Below are 22139 nucleotides of genomic sequence, written 5' to 3'. Positions count from 1 at the left end.
GCACTCCTTTCTCCATCCGCCTCGCCCTGCCTTTTCGCATCGTGCCGTTCGCCCTCCATTCGGTGACCTCCATGCACCAACACCATGCGTACCTTTCGCATACTGCGATCTCTGTACGTTTGTATGTATGTAGTTTGGGTGATGCTCTGATAAACCCTCCGGATCTTCGACAAAGGTCGGATATTTCTTTTTCAAAGTGCAAGGTGTGAATAAGAAGTTTATGATAGGGCTACTACGACGAACTATGCGGCAATCGACTGGGCGCCTGGCGCCCGACCACCCCCGCGCAAAGACCTCGTAGTAGCCCTCCCCGTAACCGACTTGGCCGGAGACGTGTCCTTCCAGGCCGCTGTCGCCGCGCAGAGATCGGCGCGAGCAGTCGCTCGAGGTGCTCTACTGGCTGGCGGTGCTCAAGGGGAAGGCGCACACGCTGGCCGAGGACACGGTCGTCAACACACCGACACCATCCCCGCGGGCTATCTCGTGGTCAAGGCGCAGTGGCTTCAGGCTCGAGCAACGCGAGTGCGAGGGCAAGCTTCGCTCCTACACGCTGCTCGAGGCCGAGACGCTCATCATCGTGAATCACATGGTGCGGCTGGCGGGCTTGCGCTTCTCGCCCGGGCGGCCCTGCGGACCGCCAGCTGAGGAGCGCGCGCGAGAAGCGCTCTATATTGGCCTACAGACGCATTACTCGCTCGAGGAGGGCGTGCTGCAGTGAAGACTTATTTTGGAGGCGTCGATTTGTGCAAAAATGTGTGTTAGAGTGCGCTAGATGGCAAAATTTTCTTCGCCTCCGGCGGGGCCGCTCGCCGCGGGGCTAGAGAGTGACTTTTGTCGATGTCGGCTAGAAGTGCTGCACGTTTTTCAGAATTTCACCCGTGGCGCAAGTGCTCCAACCTCCAAGTGCCGAGAAAGTCATGTGCACATGCAGGCAGCCGCGTGCACACCCAGAACAAAACGTACACCGGACATTCGCGTAAGGCGTCTCCCCCTGGCGGTGGCGGGGTTGGCGGTTGCGCAGGCCCGTGCTCCCACACGCCCGTTCACCCGAGCGGCGGTGCAAAAGACAAATGTGAAATGATAACGATGCTCGAAGGGAAACAAAGAAGAAAACACGCAGCTCGCAATGCCCCAATCTCGAGAGAGAGAACCTCGAGAGACGAACACCCCCGGGAGAGTCTATCGAGTATCGGGGGGGCTTATACGAGTACGAGAAGAAGAAAACCAAAAGTTTTTCTTGTTAGCGCGCGTCGCGGCAGGAAGCAGGGTTCAGGCTTGATAGGGGTCTGTTGGCACTGACTCGCGCCAAAACGCCCCGCACGCCGGTACGTACGCCGGTACTACGCGCCCAACCTTTCTTTCTTTCACCTACATGTTTGTTTTCTATCTATCCCCAGAACGCGCAGCGAAGCAAAACAATGAAAAAACGCGGAAAATAGGGGCCCCTTGCAGGATCCTATTGGCCAAGAAGCCCAAGCTGGGGCACCCCCCCCCTATCTGTCGGGACGCAAACCCAAGAAGAACAGACCCACCGCGAACAATGCCCAGCGAAGATGCCCCAATCGAGGAGGCCACCGAACGGGATTTAGAGCAGGCAGAGGAATTCTTCGCAAAGTTCACCGAGCCTGCGCGCCCCTCGGAGCACCTGAAGTACCTCGAGCTGCCCGCGTGGGACGCGCGTCACTCCTTTGTCACCGACGCTGCCTTTGACCTGGGCGACCGGGCCATTGACGCGTGCGACGCCTTGGGTCTTAGCTCAGCGATGCGCACGCTGCGGCCTGCGCAGCTGACGGAGCTGCACCTGCATCGGTGCAGCCTCTGTGCCGATGGCCTGGCCGCGGTGGTTGCGGCGCTCCCGGCGCTGCCGGCACTCGAGTCGCTCTTTGCGATGCAGAACGGCGCGGGCGACGGCGCGATGAGTGCGTTTGCCGGGCTCGCGCGCACCGGCGGCGTGCCGCTCCGCCGGCTCGCGCTGCAGGAGAACGGCATCACGGACTGCGGCGCCGCCTCGCTTGCGGCGGCGCTGGCGGGCGCTACTCCGCAGCTGGAGTGGCTCTACCTGTCGGGGAACGAGATCGGAGACGAGGGCGGGGTGGCGATCGCCGAGGCGGTGGAGGGTGGCGCCTGCCCTCGGCTGGCGCGACTCGCCCTTCAGCACAACCGTCTCGGAGACGCTACGCTCCTCGCTCTCGGCCGCGCTGCGGCGGGCGGCAAGCTGCCGAAAGGCGAGTACCTGTACGTGCACGAGAACGAGCACACGCCCGCGGGGAGAGACGCGCTCGCGGCGGCCCTCGAGGGCCACCCCAACCAGCTGCAGGCCCACCTCGGCTGGCCGCCTCCCCTCCCTCGCGACGAGCTGCGGCGCGACGAGGCCGCAGCCACGGTGCCCCCCCTCCCCCTGCCTCTGCCTCTACCCTGCCCTCCCCATGCCGCACGCGCTTTCCCCGCCCCCACGCCACGACCCGGCCTCCTTGCTGCTAGGCGGCATCGCTCGCCGGCGCGCCGCCCAAGCGCAAGCCCTACGCGCCGCCGCCTCCTCGGGTGGCGCCGCCTCACCCGGATGGAGACGTGCCGCCCTGGAGGGTGCGGCCAGCGACAACCACCACCAAGGCGGTCTCGTTCGTGGAGCCGCCGCCCCGCCCACCGCCCGCCTCCGCGGACCCTCTCCCGTCGGACCAGCCGTCCTCCAAGGGGGAGCTGCCCGGTGACTTTTTCGAGCGGCTGCTGGCGATGTGAGACCGAGGCGAAAAGGCTGCAGGACATACACGCTCTAGGAAGTAGGATCTTGGACGCGTCACGTTCGTTGTGTGCGGGTTGTCATGTGTGCTGTGTGTTAAGGGAAAAGGTACATGGCGCCGAGAGAGATGGCCCGGGCCACAAACTGTACGCAATGGTTGGGTAGTAGGGCTAGAGAGGGTCGCGTCTATACACACTTATAGCCTCTGGCAGAGGCTCTTCTCTGGTAGGACGGGAACGAGATGATAGTAGGGAGTAGAAGAAAGCAAAGAGGAGCCCTGCGCACGCACGACTCCGCAGGAGAAGCCCCTCCCGCCCGTGCTTGCGCAGCGCAGCCTCCTCCTCTGCCAGACGGGCTCTGCCAGACGGGCTCTGCACACAGGCCACAGGCCACAGCGAGCGCGAGCGCTCAACTTAGCCCCCGCACGGAGCCGGGCTCAGACTTAGACGCTGTATGGTCGGGGGCCCCATGAACTTAGACGACATAAGGCCAACTCCGGGTAAAACCGGGTATACCTGAAAAGCCTTCCGGTTTACCCGAAAAATACCTTGGTCCTGGAGGACGCGTCCAACGTATGCCGCGCACGACGCCATATCGCCTTCTCGCTTCTCCCAGGGCCAGTGCGCTACTTGCGGCGCGCAACTCTGCTCAAGTACGCGCAACGTACCATGTGCTGCCGCTATGCGTGCCTTAAGGCGGCTGCGGCGAAGCGGCGGGCGCGGCATGCCGATGGCAGTGCGGACGATGCGGTTGCAATGTGTTCTGCTTCAAGATTGTGGCGGTGCTTTGCCTTTGGCATGCACTTCTGCGATCCCAATCAGCTCATCGCAACGAAGCAGCGCAACAAGCTGGCTGCTGCCAACAAGGCCCTATGCTACCTCACGCGCGGATCGTTCAAAGAGGACCAGCATACACAGGCTTCTCTGACATGCGTTTGTTTGAGCTTGAGGCTATTTGTGAGAACTGTTTGGGCTTTGGCTAGAAGTCGCCGAAGATTCCGCTCAAGAAGCAGCAACGAGAATCGGAAGTGGGAAGAGGAGGATGCTGAGGCGGCGATTGCTGAGAGCATGAGGAGGATCGATCGCCCGCCGCAGGCGAAGAAAATTTGGGGGCTGCGCCGTATATCGTTGTACGCGTGTTTTGATCTATGATCACGGTGGGAGCCTCTCGCTTCACGCTTGGGACTTGGCCCAGGCCGTCCGGCCGACTTAGCCGATGTAATAAATAAATAAAGAAAACGGTCAAACTCTGAGACGAGATGGGATTTAGGGACGTGTGTCCCCGCCCTGCACGATCTTGGTGTGAGGGATCTTCAATCCGTGTCCCTGTGACGGCGGAGTTAGTATCGGTGGCGCAAATACCTCTCTGCCGCGAGGGTGATACTGCAATACTGGGCCTGGGGCATGCAGATACTGTGTTACTGAAGTAGTGTGGCCATGGCAGTATCGCGCAGTATTTTCACCGCAATACTCGGAGCCGGCGCATCGGATACTGGGATACTGCAGGATACTGCGGGATACTGCTGGATACTGCTGGATACTGGCAATTCATGGAAGTGTGCCCGTGTGTAAGCCATGGTCCAGCAGCCAGCTGCATCCCCATCCTCCTCACTGGTAGTTGTCACCATGCAGCTGCACCCCTCCCTAGAGCATCCCTGGCTGATGTGGATACCGGATCCTCGGAGACTGGGATACCTCGGACCGGCTTGGGCTACAAATGTCGCAAGTGGGCAGTGGTGATGGCAGGCGTTATGTGATTGTTCCAGAATGCATCGGCAGGAGTTGTGATGTGTGGAAGCTCACGAGTTCTCCGACTGCCGCTCGGTAGTCGGTAAAGAGCTCGTATCCGCTGCCATTTCTGCCGCCGAGCTGAACAGCGGCGGTGAAGCACGGCCGGCTGTGTCAGGACCGCGCCCGGCGCTGGAGAGTGCTCGAGAGCATCCGACATCGTCGGCCGCAGCGGCATGGTCGGCCGAGGTGATTCAGTTTATGTGTAGGTCCGTCACCCGTTTGCCGTGATGCTCAGCGGCGGCGCCCACAGCGGTGGGTTCACTCGAGACGGTCCGGCGCCAAGCAAAGAGTTGTGTCGGTCACCAGAGCCTGCTGTGTGGCGGTGTGCGGCCGATTGGGGTCGTGCGGGGCTGGTTGGGGTTGGCGGGAGGAGACATCGAAGGAACTTCGGCGACATGAATGACTCGCACTTTTCGACCGTTCTATCACTTTCACGCGTTCTCCCTGGGTCACACAGCACTTGCGAGAGGGCGCCGCGACGCCCGGCCGCCTGAGATGCAAAAGTTTGCACACGCCATTCAAGCGCTGCAGACGCTGGTGCTCCTGCGTGCCGGCGCCAAGCTTCAATTGCCAAGGCTGACGCTGCATCACAACGTTGATATCGCATGCAGTGCGCTTGTGGGAGCTGACGCGCCCAGCCAATCCAGCGCCCCTAGCCACCGAGATAGCTCTGGGACCCTTTTACGGCACAGCTGCTGTGTGATATACTATGATTCCTGTGCGTGCGCCGCAGGACGTGACCACCTTGCTGCGCTCAATGTTGGCCGTGACGCCTCCCCGATGTGGGTCTTCCTCTCCACACAGCACCAGCACCAGTGCACTGCCACGACACTCTCCCTCAGTTCCAGCACTGGCGCCTCAGCCGTCTTCGCCCACCTCGTTCCGTTGCCGCCTTCCCCACCCCGCCAGCCCTTGCACACGCGTTTACACCATTGCGCCGGCAGGGCGCGGGCACACACTTTACGGCAGTCTTCGCTTGCCCACGCTGCTCAATTGGCTCAATCCCTCCCCGCCTAGCTGCTGCCTCGCATCCCGCTGCTGGACGTACGACTGCGGCCGCAGCGCAGTGCATCGCTCGAGGGCCGACCCCGGATACTGGGATACTGCAGGATACTGCAGGATACTGCGGGATACTGCTGGATACTGGCCATCTCTGATGCGGATACTGGGATACTCGGCGGGGCTGGAGGACCAAGTAGCGCCCAGTATTGCAGTATTATTACTTGGCATTTAGCTCTGTGATACTGGGATACTTCGCCGGCGTGGATCGAGTACTGTGATACTCACCGGGTGCGTCAACACGAGTATCGAAGTATCTGCGGTACCAACTCGAAGTATTGAAGTATCATTACTGCGCCATATCTCACAGGGAAATCTTTCACAGTATCCCAGTATTCGAGGCCTGCTGCGAAGTATCCCAGTATCTGGACAGCCTCCGCGAAGTAGAAGTAAGAAAATACTCCAACTCTCCTTGCCTACTAACAAGCCAGTCAGGCGAGAGCAAGATATTCAACTAAAACGCACAAGCACCAGTCGAGAAGGGAGAGACAGCAACGACAGTCAGAAGCCAGCGCTGTTCACACTTTGCTTGCCCATTTTACAACAGGGTAGGTGTATTGTTGGCAAACAAGACACAGAGCTCACACAGAATCACAGCGGGAGGAAAGCGGCGAGTCGCAATTCCTGGGGTCCTTGTGGCGGGCCACCCTGTCCAGAGGCGGAGGTGCCTTTCTGGGATCTTTCGATCGAGTCTATGCGTCCTCGGCCACGCTCTCCTTTCGTGGCTGATAAGCATTCGCAGACCAGGCGATGGAGATGGCGGGGAGCACGGATGTGACTGCTCACCAAGGCCGAGGACTGGTAGCACGACTCGCACCGACCCTTCACGAACCGAAAGGCCGTGCCCGGCGTGCAAGGGGCACGGTAATCCGGCAACGTGTTGGGCGCCCCATTCCGTTTAGGGCTAGGTCGGCTCAGGGCCCCGTCCACCTCCCTCCCACTTGGCGCGTGATAATGGGGAGATGCCACCCAGGCCAGCCAGGGCAGGGGCGGGGGGCGAGGGCGGAGGGCGGGATGGGCGCCAAGCGGGAGGGAGCGAACGGAGTGGAATGCACAGATGGGCTTGGGGGATGGCGAGAAGGCGGAGGGGCAGGAAGGGGGGAGGGCGGCAGGAGGGCGGAAGTCGGCATGGGCGAGCGGCGGGTGGTTCGGTTTTACAGGTGCTTTACCAGGTCCGACGCAGGTTCGGCACCCTGGCCGCACCCCGCCTCGGAGCTCTCGGTAACCAGACCCTCCGCACGAGCTCACACAGCTCACAAATGTGTGCCGTCTCCCAAATACAAACCCCACCCTCTACTTGGAGCCGGGCAGCGCCTGCAGCGCGCGGGAGTGCTGCTCGAGCCCGCGGGCGTGCAGCGTCAGCTGCGAGCCGCCGATGGAGCGGGCCGTGTTGAGTACCGCCGTCTGCATGTCGCGCCGCAGCAGCGCGAGGGCCTCGCCGGCACCGGACGCCGCGTGGCTCGCCTTGGCCTTCGCCTCGACCTCGATCTGCTGCAGCGCGGGCAGCTTGCGCTTGTCGGCCTTGCCCTGCAGCTTGGTTAGCGACTGCGCGTGCTCCCTGTGCGCCGCCTCGTAGGTCGCCGCTCGGGCCGAGCAGGCCGCGACGCCGGAGGCGAGGAAGGTGTTTAGAGTCGCGACCAGGGCGTCGAGTGGCGCCTCGGCCTCGGCCGCCCGCGACTGCCACTCGATGAGCAGCGCCGCCGCTCGCTGCAGCTCCTGCGCGGTCTCGAGGGCCGGCTGCTGCGCCTCAAAGCTCGGCTGCGACACCGGCCAGTCGCCCGCCGGGACCTCGCCGCTGGCCAGGGAGGCGCCACGCACGCAGAGCGATGCAACGAGCCCGACCGCGCGAGCGTGCGCCTCTTGAGCTGCCTTGAGCGATTGGACCGACCTCTTGCACGTCTCAACAAACTCGCTCGCCTCGGACGCCGCAGCGGTGTAGTCTTTGGGCGAAGGCAGATTTCGAGGCGTGGAGGGCTGGCTGCCGGGCTCGCTGCTGGCACCCCGGCTGCTGGGCCGCGACATCGCTGAACGATTTTGGCTTGAAGTGGTCGGCTTGGTCGTGGGGCGTCAGCACGGCGTGAGAGCCAACGGCTTTGTGAAGGGTGGGGGGCTCCAGGGTCATCGAATTCTTTTTCGCTTCTTGCGAGGGGCTCATTTTCGTTTTAGGGGGCTCTTACACTCCCGTAGGAGGACTCTGCTGACAGGGTTTGCGATGAGGAGAGAAAAGGGTTTGAGTCATTTTGCGTTATGATCCACTATATACCTACAACTTATTCACGAAATCGACTTTGGCCAAAACCTGCAACACACACACACAAAGGCGTGCGCAAGTTGCGGGGGACGCACGACCTCTTGATCCGAGTTGCACGAGACGACTTGACCGGCAGCGTACGCTGCCGCGGCTGCTGGCGCGGAGTCAAGCGACCCACACGCCTCCGCCGAGTCCCCAGCCGAACCCGCCGGGCTTGCCGCCGCCTCCGAGCCCGAAACCCCCGCCGGCGGATGGCGGGCCGTCGAGCCCTGTCGCACCGCCGCCGCCAGCCGTGCCTCTCGTGGAAGAGTGCGTGATCACGATGCAAATCTACCCGACTGGCGAGGCTGCGTTCGTGCACTCGCCGACGGACGATAAGCTGTTCCGTCTCGACTCGACCGAACGCTTCCGGGTGCGGTGGGCTGGCGGCCGCTTCCCAAGCGCGGCAGACTCCAGCTGCGCCGTCGCCGGCTGCGAGGTGCACGACACCAGCTGCGTGTGCAGCACGTCGGTCGAGGAGGGTGCTGCCTTCGCAGCCGGATCGAGCATGCCGACCAAAGAGGAGGCGCTCGAGCGGCTGCGGATAGGCTCGCTCGCCCCCTCGCAGCTGGGAGGCACCTTCAGCGAGTGCACCGCCGCCGAGTGCACCTCGAGCCCCGGCGTCACGCTGTATCTTCAGGGTGGCGGCGGCAGCCTGGCCAGCCTCGACGAGGCGTCGGTCTGGGCAATCGCGGCCAACAAGAGCCGCGTGATCTACTTCGCTAACCTCGTCTCGCGCGTGCTTGTCGGGACCAGCGGCGAGTACAGCTTCCGAAACGCGCCCGTCTTTCAGAGCTGGCAGCCGAGCTCTGACACCAGGACGAAGGGCGTCTCGCGGCGGGATGTCGCCTACGAGACGGTCGCGCTCCTAGACCATTTGAGCTACCACTCCTCAACTGCACCATTTGTCTGCTACCGGCTCATCCAGCGCCTCACCACCTCCAACCCTTCACCGCGCTACACGGGGGTCTGTTCGGAGGCGTTCGTCAACGGCGAGTACGGCGACGAGGTGCACAGTGGGGGGAACGGTGACTTGGCCGCTGCCGTATCGTCAATTTTGCTGGACCGTGAGGCGCGCTCGGCGGTGCTCGACGCAGACCCGAGCTTTGGGAAGCTGCGCGAGCCGCTGCTCAAGGTGGTTGCCACGCTGCGCTCGCTCGAGATTGCGTTGGATCAGCCCGACCGGCAGGTGCTGCTCAACGAGATGGACCAGCGCATTGGGCAGGCGCCACACAAGTCGCCTTCGGTCTTCAACTACTACACGCCCTTCTTCGCGACTGGAAGAGCGCAGGAGGCGGGCCTCGTCGCCCCCGAGGCTCAGATCATGACGTCGCCCTACCTCGTGTCCTGGGTGAATGGGATGCTCTCGCTCGCACGCTACGGCCTCACCTCCTGCCACAAAGGCTTTGGCAACCAGAACGACCACATGTGCGCGAGCACGGAAAGTTCCATCGAGACGGCTGACGCCGCGCTAGCCTTCGCTCCATCGAACCCGTTGGACGCTGAGGCGACCATCGGTGAGCTCGACTTGGTTCTGACGGAGGGGCGCCTGAGCCCCGCCGCGCGCGAGTACATCGTTCAGGCCTACGCCCTGCGGCTCGCGAGAGTGGACGCGAACGCGGCCCTCCGTCACGCGATTGAGCTCTTCCCGTTCACGCCGGAGTTCCACGCCACAAACCTGCAGCGCTCCCTCGGCCCGAGGCAGTCGTCGTCGTCGTCGTCGTCCTCGGGGACGCAGCGGCGGCCTCTCAAGGCCATCATTATGCTCTACATGAATGGAGGTTGCGATTCGTACAACGTGCTCGTGCCCCACTCGGGCTGTGAGGCGCACCCGACCCACTCGGACCTGTACGCCGAGTATTTGTCCATGCGTCGCATCGTTGGCATCCAGAAGAACAAGCTTTTGCAGATCGACGTGCCAGAGGGCACGCAGCCGTGCACCAAGTTTGGCCTGCATCCAAACCTTCTCATCGCCCAGGAGCTCTATCACGACGGCGATCTGGCCTTGATTGCCAATGTGGGCTCGCTTTACGAGCCGATGACGCTGGCCGAGCATAAGTCAAAGGCCAAGAAAAGGCCCAAGTCGCTCTTCTCGCACAACGACCAGACGGCTATAGCCTTTACGTTGGATGCCTTGCTCTCTGGGGACCACACCGGCACCCTCGGCAGGATGATCGAGGCGCTGCGAAAGCGGCGCGAGGACCCCTTTGACGTCCAGGCCTACTCCATCTCGGGACAGGCGCTCATGCTCGAGACCGTCGAGACAAAGCCGTACATTCTCGCGGGCGGCGACCCGCAAGGCGTCGAGATGATGACAGACGACGACTATTACACCCCTCACCTACATGCGCTCACCGCTAACCACACGTCGTCGATCGTCGGCGAGACGGTCACGGTGGCCCTGCGTGGAGCCTTCGAAACAGCGGCCTCTCTCTCCGAGCAGATCGGCTCCGTGGTCCTGGAGAACAGCTTTGCGGACGACAAGCTCAGCGGCCAGGCCGAGCAGGTGGCGCGTGTGCTCCGCTCGATGGTGGAACACCCCGAGTTCGCCAAAGAGCGCGCGGCCTTCTACATTGAGGAGGGGTCCTTTGACGCGCACAATTCGGGCGAAATCACCGACGAGCACCTACTGAACGTCAACACGGCGCTCACCTCCCTGATTGCCGAGATCAAGACGCTCGGCCTCTGGAATAATGTCATCATCGTGACCGCGAGTGACTTTGGGAGGACAATGACGGACAACGGGCGAGGCACCGACCATGCCTGGGCGGGCAACCACTTTGTGACCGGCGGGCTGGTCACCGGCGGGCAGGTGCTCGGCCGCTACCCGTCGGTGCTCGACGAGCCGCTCTCCGAGGTGAACGTGGGGCGAGGCCGCTTCATGCCAACCACTTCATGGGAGGGCATGTGGTACGGCATCGCCCAGTGGTTTGGCGTGGACGAGGAGGAGATGCGCGATGTCATGCCAAACGTGGTCAACTTCCAGCCGGCGGATCTGATCCCGATGAGCGTCCTCTTCGATGAGGAGCCACCCTCGGCGCCTGCTCCGCCGCCGGATTCGCCCAAATCACCGCCCCCGCCACCTGTTGGCCCTTGCGAGGACCTCACGGAGGACAGGATATGCAAGGGGGACAGCTTCGCCAACCTGACGGCCCACACCTCCTTCGACGGCACCACCGCCAGCTGCCAAGCGGCGTGCGACGCCTTCTCGAGGGCAGAGAAGCAAGCCGGCTGCTGCAACTGGCGCGAAGCCTACACAAGCAGGGGCACCATGCTCCCCAACGAGTGCTTCTTCCACTTTGTCGTAAGTCCAAAGAATACAAAAGCCCAACGCAAGTCGTACGCCTCGGCGTGCTGTCCGCGTCTCAGCTCCGGCCGCTGCGCCAACCTTGACGTGACTGCTCCCGCGCCGCCGTCGCCGTCGCCACCGCCGCCTCCCTCGCCCGCGGCGCCACCACCGGAGCCCCCATCAGCCCCACCCCCGCCATCGCCACCGCCGCCTGGCTCCTGCGGTAACGAGTGCAAGAGCACAACGTGTCAGACTTTCGCGGTGCTCGAGTGTTCGCTGCTCCGTCACATGGGCTGTGACTGCGACGGCTGCTGCTCCAACTCCACGGCGGCGGGAGTGCAGTGCGCAGAGGGCACCGAGTGGTCCGAGCCCGACGCCGCATGCGTAATATCGTGCCCTAGCGACGCAAGCCGCTCTCTGGAGGAGGCCGCGCGCGAGTACCGTGCCGGGGAACCGCTTTTTCGGCTTCCGGCGCCCCCTTCAAGTGAGGGTGGGGGCGTCGGATCGTCCACCCTCGCCCGATTGCAGCACGGCCGCCGCCTCCTCGAGCCATGTCAGGACGCAGCCGTCGCCGAGCGCTGCGGCGCTGCGCCACCACCGATCTCACCCCCGCCCTCAACCCCAACGTCAACCTGCTCGGACGAAGCGGCCATGCGCCTTGTGCGCGACGCTGTCGAGGGGACCCTGGTCATCTACGTCGACTGCTACACGCCCGGCTTGGGCGCGGGAAGCATGATTGCGATGCCCGGCCACACCGACCCGTACGAAGTCGAGCGTCTCGGCTTGCCGTCTCGCCAGCGTCGCTTAGCGGACGGTCTGCCCATCACGCTCGCGACGCCGCTGACGGCCAGCACAAACGCTGGCGCCGCGATCGCCATACTAGCTCCACCGCCCTCCCCGTCCCTGCCTCCCGTCGCCGGCTCCGAGAAGGACCCGCACCTCCACTTTGCTCACGGCGGGACCGCTGACTTTCGCGGGCGGGACGGCGCGTACTACAACTTCTTCTCGGCGCCAGGCTTTTCCGTCAACGTCAAGACGGAAGATGCCACGTTCCGACTTCACGGTGGCAAGCTGACGGTCGACGGCTCCTTCATCACCGAGGTTCACGTCGTTGCGCGAGTCGGCGGGGCCAAGCGCAAGTGGGCCAACGCCTCGTGCTGGGCCGCCGAGTTCAACGAGTTCAACACCGGCTGGAAGTTAGTCAACGGGACCTGCGGGGGGGCTGGCGGCCACAGCCAGTACGCGTTTGGCCTGATGGGCTTGAAGATTTGCGAAGAGCTCACGATCCGAGTCGCGTACTCGCACGTGACGTTCAGCATCCCGGGGTGGACTGTCAAGGCGCGCGGAAACCACGTGTTCGACCGAATCCGAGGACCCGCGCACCGTCTCGACCTCTCCTTCATCGCCCGGGGCGACGCGCCAGCGCGCAGCTTGCCACACGGGCTGATTGGCCAGTCCTACTCCACGCCGGGCATGCGCGAAGGTGCGGTGGATGCGTATCCCGCACACGGCCGCATCGCCACCACCGCGCAGGCAGAGGGCGCCATCGAAGGGATTGCGGCCAACTATGAGGTCGGGTGGGCCCACGCCACCCATTTTGCCTTTTCTCGCTTTAACGGCGTCGAGGGTGTGTCGGCGGACCTCCCGACGGGAGGAGACGGCCAATCAGCGTCAGGCGCTTCAGCGGTCGGTCGGTGAGCTGGCTTGTGTGACCGCGGAGCGGCGTCCGGCGATCCCCCTTCGATTCTGCTGCGCTGGCTGCGCGCTGCATCGTGCATGCACTGTGCGCACACAAAGCGTCTAAGTTTTCATACGGAGATACGCGAGCCACGAAGTGAGAGACGAGATCGACATCGCATGACATGCACATGCATGCAAACTCCAGCTCCTCCGCCAATCATCGATGTAACGCCAGAGGAGAGACAGACACGGAGCGCATGCACATGTCGTAGAGAGAGAGAGGAGAGAGACGTCCTCTCACAAAAGCGAGAACAAGAGGGATCGCATCCTATCGGTCCTTCTTCTTCTCCTGTGTCTCCACAACGCTCGCGGCGCCGGCCGCGAACAGCGTCGGCCAGCGGCTGGGCTTCGCCTTGGCCATCGACACCTTGATGCTGCGCGGCTCGCCCTCCGCAGCGCCTGGGCGAGAGAGAGAGTGGGCTCGGGGCGCACGCACGGCGGCACGGGCGGCGAGGCGCGTGCGCGCGCCGACAGGCCAGAGCTGCCAGTGCGACTCGTCGACATTGATGGGTCGAAAGAGAGTCCCACTCAAGTACGGCTCCGGCTTCTCTCCTCGGATGGCGAGAGAGAAGCGCGTCGGCATGATCTCGCACTTGACGTCGTGGCTGACCCGTCCCTTGGGGAGCGGCACGCTCACCTGAGACGGGCAAGCGCGTGCCGATTGCGAGTGCGGCCACCGGCGCGAGCGCAGGCAAGGCGGCCGCACCTCGACCGCCTCCAAACTCTGGCACCAATCGATGTCCACAGACGACGACCCCCGCCGGCACAGCCTGGTCACCAGAAAGACGTTGAGCACGAGCAAGGCTAGGCTGAGTCCGCACAGCCCGAAGAGGATGTGGGGCTCCAGCCCCCCAGCGGCAGGAGGAGAGCCGTCAAGAGCAGACATTCGCGGTGTGAAAAGAAAAAAAATCCCTTCGCAGCATGTCGCAGCCGGTGACAGAGTCCAACTACCCTTCTCCAACTACCCCCACCCGAGGCGAGGAGGTCTGCGGGCCGCATGTCGCAGCCGGTGACAGACTGCGCGAGCGCGGGTGGCCCCCTCCCCGTCCTTGGGCTTGGCCGCCGGGCGGACGACCGGACCGCGGCTTGGCGCGGCGAGCGAGGCCGACCACGGGGATGGGGGCCGGTGAGGATGGATAGCGTTCGTGTTGTTGGGCTCATGAACGGGAGGGCGGCACCCCCCGGTGGCGCTCCGGCCGGTGTGCGCTTGGGCACGTGGAGTTCGGCCGTGGCGAGGTAGTGCTTAACAACACCCGGACCGTCATCTTGCTCCTCATTTGCTTTGGAAGCTGACTCGGCGATCTTTTCCAGGATCTCATCCCGGATCTTCTTGCTGTAGCACAGCTTCGGGTTCTTGTACCAGCAGTGCTTGATGTGGTGGTCCTTGCCACAGACCTCACCGTTTCGTCGCGCACCGAAACCGGAGGAGCGCCTCCGCCCTCACCACCCAGGGCGAGATGGAGGTGGCAAAGTTCTTGGCGCCGAAGGGGCCGAGCGGCACGTACTCGAACTTTTGCACGTCGCGCGCCGTTAATAACCTTCACACACACACACACACACACACACACACACACACACACACACACACACACACACACACACACACACACACACACACACACACACACACACACACACACACACACACACACACACACACACACACACACACACACACACACACACACACACACACACACACAGTAGGTAGGTACACAGAGAGAGAGAAAACAAGAAAAATCCCCGCACTCAATGGCCACCCAGGCAACCCTGACCACCCAGGAGGCGCTCAGAGAGGCACTCGCGACGGCGGGCTGGCCTCTCTCTCTCGCCGACGACGCCAGACGCCCCAACGTCTTATCGACGCCGCGAGAGTTCGTCGAAGCGCTCTGCACAAGTGCGCACGTTGACACGCTCTTCGTGCTCCCCGGCGGCGTGAGCTTGCTGGAGCAGGAGGAGGCGCTGCCTCGTGAGCTCCGCGAGGCCGTGCAGCAGCAGCCGACGGTGCGGAAGATGCTGGACTCGCTTCCTGATGAGATGCTGTGTCGGCTGCGGGGCCGCGTCTACCTCTGCGGCGGGGGCGAGGAGGAGGAGCTCAAGGAGGGATCGGACGGCGAACGGCTCGTCTCGCTGCTAGACAAGCGGGACGCCCTCAGGCAGCGCTGCGCCGAAGCAGGCGGCGGCGGCGGCGGCGATGACAGCGGCGAGGAGGATGGCTGCGGCGAGGAGGGCGGCGGCGGCGGCAGTGGCAGCGGCGGTGGCGGCGGCGGCAGCGGCAGCGAGCCCCGTGCCTACCTTGGGGAGGTCCGCTGGGGCCAAAAGTACCGCCACCCGGTCGGCGGCTCGTGGGTCAAGACTCTGTGTGCGGTGGACGTCAAAGACTACGTCGGGGCTGGGAGGAGCGACGCGCTGCCGTACTACGACCGGTACGACGAGGGCGTCTTCGTGGGGGGCCGCTTCTCAGGCTCGCCACTCCACGTCGACCAGATCGGCTGGTCCAACGTCGGCAAGAACTTCAGCGGCCGCAAGCTGCTCGCGGTCTGGCCGCACGGAGAGGCGACCGCCGACCTATTCCGGCAGCACTGCTACCGGCTCTTCACGCCGCCGCTGCAGCCCGCCGAGGAGGCGGCGCTCGCCGCCGCGTGCAAGGTCGCCCTCCTCACGCCCGGAGACGTGGTCCTCTTCTCGGGCGCCAACGCACATATGGCGCTCTCCGTCTCGGCCTCGCTCTCGCTCACGGCGTACGAGAGTTTCGTCAACTTCCACCCGCGGAGCGTGGCGGCCTTTCTCGAGTCCGGCACGGAGAGGCAGTACCGCGAGTGCCGCGCGCGTGCCCGCATGGTCGAGGAGGTGAAGGAGGAGGTGGTCGAGGCGATGCTCGACCTCAAGGCGGACCTGGACAACGGCCGCGTCTCGGACCCGCTGCTGCTCGCGCACGCCCCGCCCGCGCTGCAGGCGCTGAAGCGGGACGCCTTCATCGCGGGCAGGCTCAAGGAGGCCGCGCGCCTGGCGGACGCCGCGGGCGAGCACGGCGGCGAGAATGACGGCGGTGCGCCCGAGCAGCAGCAGGGCCGGCCGCGCAAGGCGGCGCGGCTGCAGGACGCCTCCCCGCTAGGGCAGTCGGCCCAGCCGGCCGACCCGAGGGGCGAGAGGGGCGACCGGGAGTAGGGGGCTAGCTAGGGGAGTCGCATCTGCCACGGGGCTGGGGCCGTGACCCGTGAGGCCGCTGGCGCGAGGCGCAGATGTCTGAGGAGGAGGATTCGACGTAGTCGTAGAGAGGTGAACCCGGGGTAGGTAGGTGCATGGAAAGAAAAGCTGGTCGCATAGGACCAGGCTGAAGGAGAAAGCGGATACATATAACACGAACGACAACGCACACTCTCACATTACAAGGGACATTCTGCAACAGTGCAGTGAGGAGTTCAGGCCGGGGCCCGAGCCCCTAGGGCGACAAGACATGCGCATAGGGCTGAAGGACAGAAGCCCGACCTTGCAGCAGAAAGAAAGAAAGAAAACGCAGCAGAAGTCGCGGAATTTCTTCTGGCGACTGCTCACCACTGAGAATTGTTGATCCCTCAGCACCACAGGCCGGAGTGCAGGCATGCAGGCGAGCTCGACGCTACTGCCTGCTGTCGCGGCGACCGCGCTCGCCGTCGGCTACCTTCTCGGCCGGCACAGGAAACGGACCGCAGGGCTCGGCGACTTTTCCAAGCGCAGGTTTGGCGCCTGGTCTGTCCGAGCTGCAACCTCGGCGGACATAGCAGCCGTGCACGCGCTCGTCCGCGAGCTTGCGGCTTTCGAGAAGCAGCCGGACGCCGTGCTGCTCTCGGTCGAGGAGATGCAGGCCCACCTCGAGGCAGGCGCCTTCGAGTGCCTCATCCTCGAGCCTGCGAGCAAGGCCTTCCTCCAGCCCAACACGCCGCCCTCCGGCTACGCGATCGCCTTTCCGACGTACAGCACGTGGGAGGGGCCGTGCATGTACCTGGAGGACCTGTACGTCGCGCCCGCCGCCCGCGGCCAGGGCGGCGGTCAGGCGCTGCTGCGTGCTATCGCGGCCCTCGCGGCCAAGCACGGCTCTGCGCGGCTCCAGTGGCAGGCGCTGGACTGGAACACGAAGGCAGTAGAGTTCTACCAGTCCGAGAACGTCGGTGCGCGCGAGCGGGTCGAGCCGGACGGCGCCAAATGGCTCAACTTTATCCTGACGCGTGACCAGGCGCTTGCCTGCGCCCGCGCCACCTCTTGCGGCCCTCCTCTCTCGCTGCAGCACTCCGCATCCCCGCCCGCAGGTGCGCAAGCTTGGCGGGGTCTCATCGCGCGCCCTGTGAGCACCAAGCGCGATCCGTGGCATGTAAGAGTTGGGCGCCCAGGCCCAGACGTCGCCGGCTTTCCGCGCCGGGGCTGTGACTTGTGCATGCTTGTCGGCGGAGCACTGACTGGTCCCGGGGTGGGGGAGCAACAGCCGCCTTAGGAGAGCGGCCCGGCCGCCAGGACATCTCAGGTTCGCCGTGTTTATTTTTATTTTACAACGAGTTGTTTCAACTGCGGATCATGCACCGACATGTGTGTGCAGATCGCGTGTGCACATCTGACTAGTTGCAAATACGGGTGCTCGTGTGTGGACCAGTTTTATCTTTTTTTTTCCGTGTTGCTCCCCCAGCGCCCTCGCCCGCGCTCCCTGAGGCCATGGCTGGTGCTACTAGTATGGGGGGCTACCTGGCTACCGCGAGAGCGACCCAACTCGTCGACATCGTCCGATGATGGTGCCTCAAAGTCAGCCTCCGGAGCGGCTATCGTTGCGTCGAGCCGGCGGTGGCCGTGACATGTGGTTCCACCGCCCCTCGCAGGCTTTGCCTCTGACCGCCACCGTTCCCAGGCTGTCTAATGGGATGGAAAGGAAGGCTGGGCGAGCGTATAGAAGCGTGATCGACCTCGACGTGGCAGCCTGCACGGCAGCGCTGGCAGGCGCGATGAGCGTCGTGCCACCTGACCCGAGACGGGTCGCAGGCGTCGTACCGAGCGCGCCGAGACCGTGTCCTGATGCGCTCTGCACGGGTGAGTCACGTCGGCGTCAAAGGAGCGACGTGTGACCTGTCAGAGCTTGATCTCCGATCTCAGCGACGTCGAGTCGCCTTCGGTGGTGGTCTCAGCTAGGATGCATCTCCTCCGTCGTTTTTTGCGCGATGGCCCTGAGAAGCTGGCGCCGCACGCAGGCGGACCTTGTGTATGCGGCGAACGCTTAAAAAGTGGTGCTCTACGTCACATTTTTTGAGTAGATAGTGCCGAGCTGGCCGTGACAGCATTTTTGGTATACATATGTAGTTTTTGTGCTTTTTCCACGTGAGACTTTTTGCAACTACGGTACGGAACTAGTCATCTGGGGCTAAACGCGGGACCGGACGCGACTCGCGAGAGGAGCGGAGAGCGAGGTATCGCGCCCCACCCCTAGTCTAGCGGAAATTTTCGGTGTATCGTGAATGATCGCCGAGTATCGCCTAATATCGCCGAGTGTCGCCGAGTATCGCCTAATATCGCGCAATATCGCGCACCCTCGCGGCTCGCGCGGCACCCCTCGCCCTTGCGGGCGGGCGGCAGGCAGGGGTGGGCTAGGCTCGCTCGGCGAGGGCGAGCCAGCGCTCCTCTGTGTCCGCCACCTTTGCCTGCAGCGTCTCGAGCTCCGCAGTCCAGTCTTGCAGGTCGCTGTACCCGTCGCGCGCCGCATCGAAGGTGTTGATCCGTTGCTGCAACGCCGCCTCGGCGTCGCCCAGCGCCGCTAGCTCCCCCTCGAGAGAGGCGAGGCGTCGCTCCTCGAAGGCCGACAGCGCCTTTCCCGCCGCGGGCTCCGACGCCTGCGGCTGCGGCGGTGCTGGCGGCGGCGGCGGCGCTGACGGCGCGGCGGCCGCACGCTGCTGGTCACGCGTGCTGCCGGTAACACGCTGCTTGTCTTGCAGCCGCTTCCACTCGACCCATCGCGTGAACGAGTCTGGCCACCGGCGCACGTCGCCATCTCCTCCGAGGACAAAGAGCTGCGAGCAGACCTGCGGGCAGGTTCCGGGAGCCTGCTCAGGGGAGGCTGTGGACCTCTCGACGAGCTGCGAGGAGGCCTTGTCGACGAAGTAGCGGTCGTGCGAGACGACGACCAGCACGCCCTGGAAGGCGAGCAGGAAGTCCTGCAGGCAGGCTCGGGGAGAGGTGCTATGAGAAGCGTGCAGCGGCGACGCGCTCTGAAGGGGAGCGGCTCCTCCAGCACGGCGAGCGTGTCGAGGTCGAGGTCGTTCGTCGGCTCGTCGAGCAGAAGCACGTTCGGCTCCTTGGCGAGCACAGACAGCAGCTGCAGCCGCCGCCGCTCTCCGCCAGACAGCCGCCCGACGGGGGTCGCCCACCGATGCTGCGGGAAGAGGAACTGGCGGAGCAGCTGCCCCGCGCGCCGCTCCGCCTCGTCGCCGCCCAGCCGGCCTCCCTCGCCGCGCTGCGCCTCGTGCCCGTCCGCCACCGCCTCGCGCACGAAGGCGAGCACCCGCTTCTCGCCGTCGTCCACCTGCAGGCCCTCCTGCGAGTAGTGCCCGTACACCACCTGGCAGCAGCCACGGGCACGGGACGGATGCGACGACGAGGTGCAGCACAAGGCGGACACACACTCCCTGCGGACAGCAGCCGTGCGGAAGCACCGCCACATCTCGGCTAGTCTCTGGCCATCCCGGGTAATCTCGGCTCCGTCTCGGAAGCACCGTCTCGCCCGCGACGACGCGGCCGCCCTCGAGCGGCAGCTGCTGCAGCACCGCGAGGAGGAAGGAGGACTTGCCCGCGCCGTTCGGCCCGACCAGCCCGATCCGGTCGCCGCGCGAGAAGTCGTAGCTGAAGCCGGAGAGGACGTTCCTCTCGCCGCGCGTGCAGCTCGCCGCCTCGAAGCGAAGCACCGACGTGCCGAGCCTAACCGTGCAGCACCGAGCTCAGGGTCTCAACACGGTGCTAACCGTCAAGCACCGAGCTCAGGGTGTCAACACGGTGCTATGCAAGGCAGCACCGCGTGCATGCAAGAGCTACGTGCATACAAGAGCTACGTGCATACAAGAGCTACGTGCATACAAGAGCTACGTGCATACAAGAGCTGCGAAGACCGTTGCAACATCGGGATCGTTTGTGTTCCGCATTCTATGACGCCGAGCCGCTGCATGCCCGCCTCGAGCTCGACGGCCTGCGGCGGCGGCGGCGCGGCGGCGACCGTCGCTGCAAGGCCCTCGAAGCGCTCGAGGCGGCTCTTCGACTTTGACTCGCGCGCCTTCGGGTCAGGATTGCGGCCAGGGTCAGGATTGGGGCCAGGGTCAGGATTGGGGCCAGGGTCAGGATTGGGGCCAGGGTCAGGGCGGTGGATAGAGTTCGGGCTCGGGCTCGGGGTGGGCCCTCTGACTCGCGCGCCTTGGGCTGCTTTCGCACCCAGGCGAGCTCCCTCCTGTACAGATTGCGCGCCGCTGCCGCCTGCTGCCCCTGCGCCTCCAGCCGCGCCTGATCGCAGAGAGACGCTTAAGAGAGGTCCTCCCTCTGTCCTCCCTCCTCCTCGGCCCTGCCTCCTCGGCCCCGCGCCTGCTTTGCCTCGATGAAGTCCTCGTACGAGCCTCGGTGCCTCCAGAGAGAGGAGCCGTGGAGCTCGACGATCTCGCGCGCGACCGCGGAGAGGAAGGCGCGGTCGTGCGTGACGAGCAGCACCTGGAGGGACACGTCCTGGACGCGTCACCGACGCACCTCGACACGGAGGCGGCGCGGTCGTGCGAGGAGAGCCGCGCCGCCGTGTCTCGCAGAGAGGAGATCTCCGCCTCGAGCCAGCCGATGCCTAGAAGGTTCCTAGAAGGTTCCTGGAAGGTTCCTAGAGGAGATCTCCGCCTGTGCCAGCCGATGCCCGAGATGTCGAGGTGGTTGGTCGGCTCGTCGAGCAGGAGCACCTACGCCAACCGCAGGGAGCGACAATCGCAATCGTGTCGCGCATGTCGGTTGGTCTCTCATTCTAGCTGCGGCACACGTCTGGCTTGGCCAGCAGCGCCGCCGCGAGCGCGAGTCGCTTGCGCTGCCCGCCCGACAGCGACGTAGCCTCGGAGCGGAGGAGCGAGCGCACGTTGAGCCGCTCGCACAGCTTGCGCATCTCGCTCTCCAGCGCCCACGCGCCGCTCGCGTCCATCGCGTCGCTCGCGCGCTGTAGCCGCGCCGCCACACCCTCGCCGCCACCCGTCTCAACCTCCGCTGCTGCTGCGCTAAACTCGCGCAGCGCCGCGAAGCCGGGCAGCTCCGAGCCGTAGAAGAACTCTTCAGCCAGCGCTCCGTCGGGGAGGGTCGGGTCCTGCTCGACGTACGCGAGCTGGACGTCGCGGCTTAGTTTGACGGAGCCTCTCTCGGGAGCATCGGCGCCCACGAGAACCTTGAGCAGGCTGCTCTTGCCGACGCCGTTGGAGCCGACGAGGCCAACCTTGGCGCCGCGCGCCAGTGAGAGCTCGATGTCGCGGAACGGGTAGCGCTGGCCATCGAACGTCTGCGCGAGGCCAGTCGCCACAAGCAACACCTCACCACCTTCGGCTGGCACCTCTTGTGGCTGCTGCATGTACGGCGCCAGCTGACAGCTACGCAATGGTGTGCGTGTTGGCCGATAGGTGAGCGCCGCGAGTAGTAGCATCCTCGCAGCGAGTAGACTGAGTGAGCGGAGGCACGCACGCAGCACGCGCGTCGCTGCGAGCGGTGAGCCGCGCTTCTCTTTTTCGAGGTGGATATCCTTTGGCTGCGTTGGGTAGCGAGGATTGGTGTGACCATGGCTGCATTGGTTCTCGCCGAGCATGAGCGCACTGGTCTGGTACGTGGTGCGCGCAATGCGCGGGGAGGGCGGCCTAGCCTTCGCCGGCATGGCAAAGATGGCGTCGGGCGGGCGCCTGTTTGTTCTCCAGCGTCTGGCGCCAGGCCGAGCGATCGGCGGCGAGCCCTCGGTCGGGCCACCTCGAGCGGTCGATGTGGAACTTGTCGAGCGCGGTGCGGATGCTGCGCCCAGACGTCATGTTGGGGCACCCGATCGGCCGGCCGTGAGGCACCCACGTCCCACGATGAGAGCATGCGACGAGGTAGGCGATCGAAATCCATCCTGCTGACATGCCGCCGAGCCAGCCCAGCCGGCGTCGGTCGATGTAGTAGTCGATGAAGTCGAGACCTAGCCTGGTGTGGTGCAGAGTTCGCCAGTCGTGATGGTGCTCCCACACGTGCTTG

At 64.5% G+C, this 22139-nt stretch overlaps 7 protein-coding genes across 7 annotated transcripts; 4 read left to right on the top strand and 3 right to left on the bottom strand.

Moving 5' to 3' along the window:
- Positions 1–1557: 1557 nt before the first annotated feature.
- Positions 1558–2859, top strand: EMIHUDRAFT_447595 (hypothetical protein). Its single transcript, XM_005794492.1, has 3 exons — positions 1558–1570; positions 1592–2383; positions 2482–2859. The coding sequence occupies exons 2-3, from the start codon at positions 1763–1765 to the stop codon at positions 2734–2736; spliced, it is 876 nt and encodes a 291-aa protein (XP_005794549.1). The 5' UTR covers positions 1558–1570; positions 1592–1762; the 3' UTR covers positions 2737–2859.
- Positions 2860–3405: 546 nt separating this feature from the next.
- On the top strand, positions 3406–3888 carry EMIHUDRAFT_194843 (hypothetical protein; the record flags this gene model as incomplete). The annotated part of the gene is made up of 1 exon (XM_005794491.1): positions 3406–3888. One exon carries the CDS (start codon positions 3406–3408, stop codon positions 3886–3888), a length of 483 nt encoding a protein of 160 aa, XP_005794548.1.
- A 2217-nt stretch (positions 3889–6105) lies between these two features.
- On the bottom strand, positions 6106–7684 carry EMIHUDRAFT_349407 (hypothetical protein). Its single transcript, XM_005794490.1, has 2 exons — positions 6747–7684; positions 6106–6134 (listed from the first exon to the last, which is right to left on the bottom strand). The coding sequence occupies exon 1, from the start codon at positions 7606–7608 to the stop codon at positions 6880–6882; it is 729 nt and encodes a 242-aa protein (XP_005794547.1). The 5' UTR covers positions 7609–7684; the 3' UTR covers positions 6106–6134; positions 6747–6879.
- Positions 7685–8159: 475 nt separating this feature from the next.
- EMIHUDRAFT_194839 (hypothetical protein) lies at positions 8160–12863 on the top strand (the record flags this gene model as incomplete). The annotated part of the gene is made up of 3 exons (XM_005794489.1): positions 8160–9482; positions 9630–11270; positions 11418–12863. 3 exons carry the CDS (start codon positions 8160–8162, stop codon positions 12861–12863), a joined length of 4410 nt encoding a protein of 1469 aa, XP_005794546.1.
- A 96-nt stretch (positions 12864–12959) lies between these two features.
- Positions 12960–13791, bottom strand: EMIHUDRAFT_447594 (hypothetical protein; the record flags this gene model as incomplete). The annotated part of the gene is made up of 3 exons (XM_005794488.1): positions 12960–13304; positions 13374–13542; positions 13612–13791. 3 exons carry the CDS (start codon positions 13789–13791, stop codon positions 13174–13176), a joined length of 480 nt encoding a protein of 159 aa, XP_005794545.1. The 3' UTR covers positions 12960–13173.
- A 2698-nt stretch (positions 13792–16489) lies between these two features.
- On the top strand, positions 16490–17448 carry EMIHUDRAFT_414417 (hypothetical protein). The gene is made up of 2 exons (XM_005794487.1): positions 16490–17118; positions 17192–17448. Exons 1-2 carry the CDS (start codon positions 16507–16509, stop codon positions 17228–17230), a joined length of 651 nt encoding a protein of 216 aa, XP_005794544.1. The 5' UTR covers positions 16490–16506; the 3' UTR covers positions 17231–17448.
- Positions 17449–18508: 1060 nt separating this feature from the next.
- On the bottom strand, positions 18509–21489 carry EMIHUDRAFT_61142 (hypothetical protein; the record flags this gene model as incomplete). The annotated part of the gene is made up of 8 exons (XM_005794486.1): positions 18509–18928; positions 18992–19072; positions 19153–19476; positions 19631–19796; positions 20021–20158; positions 20311–20405; positions 20639–20839; positions 20917–21489. 8 exons carry the CDS (start codon positions 21487–21489, stop codon positions 18509–18511), a joined length of 1998 nt encoding a protein of 665 aa, XP_005794543.1.
- Positions 21490–22139: the final 650 nt, after the last annotated feature.

Source organism: Emiliania huxleyi (genome assembly GCF_000372725.1).
Source record: "Emiliania huxleyi CCMP1516 unplaced genomic scaffold EMIHUscaffold_1, whole genome shotgun sequence".
Taxonomy (NCBI): Eukaryota; Haptophyta; order Isochrysidales; family Noelaerhabdaceae; genus Emiliania; species Emiliania huxleyi.
This window is presented reverse-complemented; position numbering and strand designations above follow the sequence as displayed.

What these genes read in the sequence shown, in the direction of transcription:
- EMIHUDRAFT_447595 (XM_005794492.1), top strand. Translation starts at nt 1,763, where the DNA reads ATGCGCACGCTGCGGCCTGCGCAGCTGACGGAGCTGCACCTGCATCGG. An exon ending in GCGACGAGGCCGCAGCCACG is followed by an intron (nt 2,384 to 2,481) that starts GTGCCCCCCCTC and finishes CCTTGCTGCTAG; the next exon opens with GCGGCATCGCTCGCCGGCGC.
- EMIHUDRAFT_349407 (XM_005794490.1), bottom strand. Translation starts at nt 7,608, where the DNA reads ATGTCGCGGCCCAGCAGCCGGGGTGCCAGCAGCGAGCCCGGCAGCCAG.
- EMIHUDRAFT_414417 (XM_005794487.1), top strand. Translation starts at nt 16,507, where the DNA reads ATGCAGGCGAGCTCGACGCTACTGCCTGCTGTCGCGGCGACCGCGCTC. An exon ending in TTATCCTGACGCGTGACCAG is followed by an intron (nt 17,119 to 17,191) that starts GCGCTTGCCTGC and finishes CCCCGCCCGCAG; the next exon opens with GTGCGCAAGCTTGGCGGGGT.